Consider the following 6,524-nt stretch of genomic DNA (forward strand, 5'->3'; position numbering starts at 1 on the left):
CTCAGGGTCAGCTTGCTCCAAGCCCCATCCTCAAACACTTCCAGCCACTTCTCAGCTTCTCTGGGCAACCTGTGCCCAAGCCTCGCCACCCTCACAGGGTAAAATTTCTTATTAATCTCCAGTCTAAGCCTGCTCTCTGTCGGGTTGGAGCCATTCCCCCTTGGCCCGTCACTCCTGTGTGAACAGTCTCTCCATCTTTCCTGGGGGCTCCCATCAGGTCCTGCAAGGCCACAATTAGGTCGCCCTGAAATCTCTTTTCCAGGCTCAACCATCCCAATTCTCTCAGCCTTTCCTCATAGCAGAGGAGTTCCAGCCCTATAATCAATTTGGTGGCCTCCTCTGAACTGACCTTTACCTGTACCTGCAATTTTTATCCTTTGACAATCTTTGTGCTGCTTGAATTCCCAAAAACGAGAAGCAGAGACAGGAAGAAAGAGAAGAAAAAGAGAAGAGAAGCAGTGGAAAGGTGCTGGAAGCATCATTAGATGTCAGATAATTGCAGACATAATCAAGGTGTAATAAGAAGGTCCCTAATTCCTCAACAGGGTGATACAAGGTAAATTAATTAGCCTGCCTCACATATGTGTATGATGCCTTTGAGAAGGAAGGAAAATATGGTCTAGAATATCTACAACACCCAGGGTTGGGTGTCACCTGCTCCGTTTGTGTGCCCACAGCTGGCCCACGGGGCAGGGACAGTGTGTTTCACACAGATAATGAGAGAGGAGGGTTTGAAATGGGCAAAGCTGAGCTCCTGCACAGACCCACTGCCACAATTTGTGAGCTCTGTGCTGGGTCCCTGTGGCCTTGAGAGAATCATTTTGTTTATTTTAAATGATGTGCAGTGGCCTGGAGAGGTGTTGGGCACCGAGAAAATAGTTACCACGCAACCTTCCCATTCCAAGAATTACAAAAAAAACCCCTCCAAACGTGTATTTAGCCATGCTAAATGTGAGTTTTCCTTTCCAGCACACTCACTGCTTTGGAAACAACCTGCTTCAAATTACAGGGAAACATCAGAGAGCGAATTTCAGCTGTGCAGAACTGGGATGATGTGCTGGATGTGAGGAGCTTCTTGGTGGTGTTTGTGCCTGGAGATGACAGAGATGACAGAGGTGTTTTCTGTCCTTCTGCCCGTGCTGGGCTGTGCTCCTGTGCCACCCCAGAACAGGTATTTCAGGTCACTCAGGGAGTGGTTCTGCATTTCAAGTATTCCTGTCTGGCTGACCTCATCCACTTTATCCCCAGAGAGCTTTCACTCCAAATTCCCATTTCTGGCTGCTGATTTGAGCCTGACAAAACCCCTGCGCTGTAAAAAAGATTTCCCTTAGTTGCACTTCCTGGCTAAATCCTTACTATTTTACATTTATTTCCTTTCAGTGGTGATTCTTTTAGGATTTGAACAAAAACCTCCTTGATTTTCAGGCCACCACCCTGAACCCAACTGCCCAGTGCTGCTGCACTCCAGGCCTGCAGGTGGAGAAGGAACAAGCAGGAAAAGCTCCAGAAACCCCCAGGAACCAGTGGGGCAGAGATTTCCATGTGGGAAATGTTCTTCCTGCTTTTAATCTGTGCTGTTTGTAACCTCTGTGTGTGTCTGGGGTTTGTTCTTGTGTGCAGAGGTTGTGCCTGGCCAGACAAGCCCAATTAAAAAAAAAGAGAGCTAATTAGGAGCAGCTAATAGGAAACAGCAGACTTTGGAAAAGAGGGGGGATTTGGGGTGTTTGACAGTGAACCCATTTTCTTTTTTTCACCCACAGCCATGGAAGTGCTCATTTTCTTCTCTCACCTCCCTGCTCAGCTGAGGTGTACTGTGATCCCTGCTAACATAACCTTTGTCTCAGCAGGTCTAAGGAGCACAGAAAATAGGTCAGGCCATGACTGAGTCTGATGGTTTGTGTGACAGATCTGTCCTTTTTGAAGCTGAATTTCAGAAATTCAGTTCCAGTCATCCAGACATCCCTTTCTGCCCCTTTGAAGAGAGGTGCTAGGCAGATGAAGACGCCTGAAAAGGACTTTAGTAGTGGTTTGTATCACTCAGCAATGCTGGCATAAATCAGATTATTGCTGTAGACATCAGATCCTGCTCAGTGTTTGAAGGGCACTAACAGCAGAGTTTCAAAGGGATGTGATTTGCATCATCAGAGCAAGATGTTTTCCTTCTCTTTGGGTAGATGTGTGTTTACTGCAGCCCTGCAGTTTCCACCTGAAGCTGCTCTGAACTGGCTGCAGCCCCTGGATGTTTCTCCATTACATGAATCACTTGAGAGATTTAAGATACAGTTGTCTTCCAGCCAGCTGTTATCAAATACCCACACTTCAGATGGGTTTCAGTTGGCGTGGAGCTGTTTTACCAGTTTAATCTCCACAGGAGAAACTCTCCTGTTGCTTGTGAAACACTCTGAAATCCTCTGGCAGTGTTGAAGGGAGAGAGAGCACAGGGTGTGATGAGCAAAGTGCTGCTGAACACCCGGATAAGCTGTGATGGGCACCCAAAAAAAGGGAGAGAAAACACAAGGTGTGATGAGAAAGTGTTACTGTACACCCAGATAAGCTCTCCTGGGCACCCAAAAAATGGGAGAGAGAGCCCAAGGTGTGATGAGCAAAGTGCTGCTGAGCACCCAGATAAGCTGAACTGGGCACCCAAAAAAGGGAGAGAGAACACAAGGTGTGATGGGCAAAGTGCTGTTCCACACCCAGATAACTGAACTGGGCACCCAAAAAAAGGGAGAGACAAACAAGGTGTAATGAGAAAGTGTTACTGTACACCCAGGTAAGCTCTCCTGGGCACCCAAAAAATGATATTGCCCCGCACCTTTGATCCACCTTTCTCAACGCAACCCAAAACAAACCAATCCAAGCTGCTTCTCCATGGTTTTATTCGTTAGTAAACTTACTCGGCATAAATAATACGAGCGGCTGTTGGGTACAGCCGGCCCGTGGCGGAGGAAGGAGCAGTGGGAGGCCCTGCAGGGTGGCCTGGGGCCAGCAGAGCAGCGCTCACTTCCTCTGGGCGCCTGCGATGGCCGGTTTGTCCTCGCGGGTGATGGGGATGCTGCGCTCGGGGACATCGCTCTGCTTGCGGGGAGCGCTGACGGTCAGCACCCCGTCCAGCGACAGCGAGGACGTGATGCTCAGCGGGTCCACGTCGTCCGGGATGCGGTATTTCCTGCTGAACTCCCTGGCGATGAAGCCGTGCTCGTCCTGAGCAAAAAAAACCAAAAAATCCAGGAGAAAATCCTCACCGCGCAGCCTTTGGATTATTTGAATTAAGGAGATCCCGCCCGGTGCTGCTTTAACCACGGGGGGTTTGCTCCAAGGTTGGGGATGGGGAGTTGGGGCTCTCAAAGGGAAGTTTTCAGGGAGTTAAAAGGGTTTTGGAGATGAGGTGTCCTCTTCAAGGAGAGCAGGACACTGCCCGGGCTGCAGGTGCCTGCGGGTACACCGAATTTACAGGGGGAGGCTCTGTGCCCACCCTGAAACAGAAACTTTAAGGGATTTAGAGATTTTAGAGGAGCTAAGATTTTGGTTAGAGATAAGCCTCACTAGAGTTAATTAAAATAAATGAGTAGGCCTCGATGAAGTTAGGAGTTAGTAGTTAACTAATAGCTGATCGCTTGTCAGCACAATGTTGAGTTAGCTGGGTTTATCATGAAGAATATAAACTCATAAATTGCTTTTAGGAACATCAGACAATTGGGGGCCTCCTCTGTTCTGAAACCAACTGAAGACAAGGAATGGGAGTTCTACCAAGAGTTCATTTGTCATATTGGCATTGGAAAGGTGGAAAGGTCAGAAGGAGGAAGACTTCATTGACTTCCTCATTTTGGGACCCCTCCCCATGAAAGGGACACCAACCCATTTCAAGAAACAAATTATGCATGCTTAATAACTTTTTGAAATGATTAGCATAGGAAGCGAGGAATGGGATGTACCAAAATGATGAATATGTATTTATTTTTAAATATTCAACACTTGTATGGATAAAAGGGCTCTGTAATCACTTGGAAGGCACGGTGTGGATTTGGGAGCAATCCCACACACAATAAACACTCACTATCTAACTTTAAACTGTTAGAGAGTTTTTGTCCATCACAGTTGGATATCGGTACTAGATCAACCCCTGTGCCAGCCAGAGGCTGCCCTGAGCTCTGTGCTGGCATTCCCGAGGTGCCATCCCCAACCACACCTGCCCCGGAGACCTCAAAGCCTGACCCCTCTGCTTGCTTATCTTAGCCCAAAAAGGATGCCAGGAAGGTGCCAGGATCACAGACCCCAGTGCTACAGGGAGCACTGCACTCCCTGGTGGCACGCTGTGCTTCTAGGGGTGACAATTCCAGGGACACAGCTGCTCTGGGGACTGGAAAATGCTGGTACATCCAGCATTGCTTTTCTGCCTGCCCAGTGTCCACACAGGTCTCCAGAGCCAGCAGGGAGAGGGATGAATAACAGCAGAACACAACTTTGAAGGATTAGAAACTGCTAGCTGGGCCTGGGGAAGGTAACACGCAGGGCAATGCAAGGATTCATTACGTGGCTTGATTGATAGAGTTAATATTTAGCTCGTTGGACGCCTCCCTGCATTCCTGGCCTCTTCCCAGAAAGAGGGGAAGCCCAAAAATGCCCATTTCACAGATGATTTTCCAGTTCAGTTCACAGCTCATGCAACATCAGCAATAAACCTCCACCCTCTTGCTGCCCTGTCTGGGATCAGCTGGGGGGAATTGCATGGAGCACCTTGACTGAACAAATGACAAATATTTGAGGTGAGCAGGGGATTGTTTGGCAGTCACCAGAGGGGAGGGAGTTCACAGTGACTCCCTCGGTGGTGAAGGTAAAGCAGGGGGTACCTGGCGCTCCTCGTGCTTCCCGTGGATCTCGATCATGTCCCCGAGCACCTTCACCTTCAGCTCCTCAGGGGAGAAATGCTTCACATCCAGGTTCACATAAAATTTGTCCTTATCCAGTCGCATCTGCAAAAAAGCAGGAGGTGACTTCAGAAAAGAGCAAAAGCCAGGAGGTGACTTCAGGAAAGATCAGGTGAGGGTTTCAGCTTAAAAAGGAATGCAGTGGGTCAAGACTCACGCTGGTTTCTACACACACACACACACACACACTGACCCTTATTTTGGGATCTGATCTGAGTGGCTTTGTCCCTTGCTGGCCTTGTGTTAATGCCCATCACTTCAGGACCTGAGATTCTCCACCAGAATTGGTTAAAACTGCCTCTTTATTTAAAGCTGACTCTTTATTTTGGCTGCTTCACTAGGCAGCCAGACCGAGGTCACTAAATCAAGAAAGACATTATACAAGGATTAAAATACTTTCACTCCTTCTGCTTGGAATAGCTCCTCAAGCTCCTTGCAAATAAGACAGTTGACTTGCAGGACAGGCAAAAGCCTCTTGGCTCAGCCCTTGGAGGGAGGAGGCGCCTGCTCCATGATCCTCTGGGTCCTGGATCTTATTAAAAAGCTGCTTTTCTGGGCAGGGATTGTCTGAAATAGGCCCCTTTTCCCTCAGCAGCCATTGGCATGAGGATCCCACTGCCCCTGTGCTCTTTGCTTCTCATGTGGGAGTGGGATTGAAAGTTTGGTGCAGCAGGCTGGGAAATTAGGGAAATTAGAGAAATTAGGGAAATTAGGGAAATTAGGCTTCCTCCTTTGCTCTGCTAGCTCCTAGGGTGATCTGCCACGCACACTGAGCTCTGTTCCCATCGCTATGGCCAGACTTGCTCCATCCCAAACAATGCAGAGGTGCAAACACAGCACCTTTTCCCCCAGCCTTTCTCCTAAAAAAAAAAAAAAAAAAAAAAACAACACCTAGGAGCATCTTCCAAGCTCTCAGCTCTCCTGGGCCTCCAGAGCCAGCAGGCTGTGCCCCCAGCAGCCACAAAGAAGCAAAGATTACCTCCGAGAGTCCTGTCTCTAGCCAACTGGGCATCCGAAGGATGGGGGATCTCATCAGGAAGGGGCTGAAGCTGGGGGAAACAGGGAGCAGCTCCGACTCGGGCAGGTGCTCCCCGAAAATCTGGTCAAAGATACGGCTCGGTGCCAACCAGGAGAAGAAAGGTCTGCGGATCAGGGGGTTGTGGATGGTGATATCCATTGGAGAGCGCCGGAGGAGCCTGGCCAACAACTGTGCTGCAGTGCCGTGCCGGGAGCGGGGACAGCTTTATACCCCGCAGCTGGCCTGGCCTTCCACCCCCCCGAGGCCTCTTGAACAGTGGTGTCAGGGATTTTATTGTCCCACTCCTGGGCTGGGCCCTTCGGCGGTGCCCAGTAGCTGTCTGAGGGATTTGTGCATGCTGCCGAGGAGGAGGAGGAGGAGGGGGAAGGGGAGAGGAAGAAGAGGAGCCCAATGGGGCAGCAAGAAGCCGGAGTGGCCCGGTGCCCGCCGCGCTGCCCACGTGCTGTTTGTCCACAGTCCCGGGCGGGTTTGGCCCGTGTTCCAGCTGCCCTGCATGCCAGCGGGATCAATGCAGCTCCTATCTTTGGCTCACAGGGACGGCAACAAGGGGCCCTTGT

The 6,524-nt window shown here is 49.8% G+C and overlaps 1 protein-coding gene across 1 annotated transcript; it reads right to left on the minus strand.

Moving 5' to 3' along the window:
• Nucleotides 1–2,862: 2,862 nt before the first annotated feature.
• On the minus strand, nt 2,863–6,288 carry CRYAB (crystallin alpha B). Its single transcript, XM_021530106.4, has 3 exons — nt 5,908–6,288; nt 4,851–4,973; nt 2,863–3,204 (listed from the first exon to the last, which is right to left on the minus strand). Exons 1-3 carry the CDS (start codon nt 6,103–6,105, stop codon nt 3,001–3,003), a joined length of 525 nt encoding a protein of 174 aa, XP_021385781.1. The 5' UTR covers nt 6,106–6,288; the 3' UTR covers nt 2,863–3,000.
• Between the last annotated feature and the right edge of the window lie 236 nt (nt 6,289–6,524).

The sequence above is a fragment of the Lonchura striata genome, chromosome 24 (assembly GCF_050655825.1).
Source record: "Lonchura striata isolate lonStrDom1 chromosome 24, ASM5065582v1, whole genome shotgun sequence".
Taxonomy (NCBI): domain Eukaryota; kingdom Metazoa; phylum Chordata; class Aves; order Passeriformes; family Estrildidae; genus Lonchura; species Lonchura striata.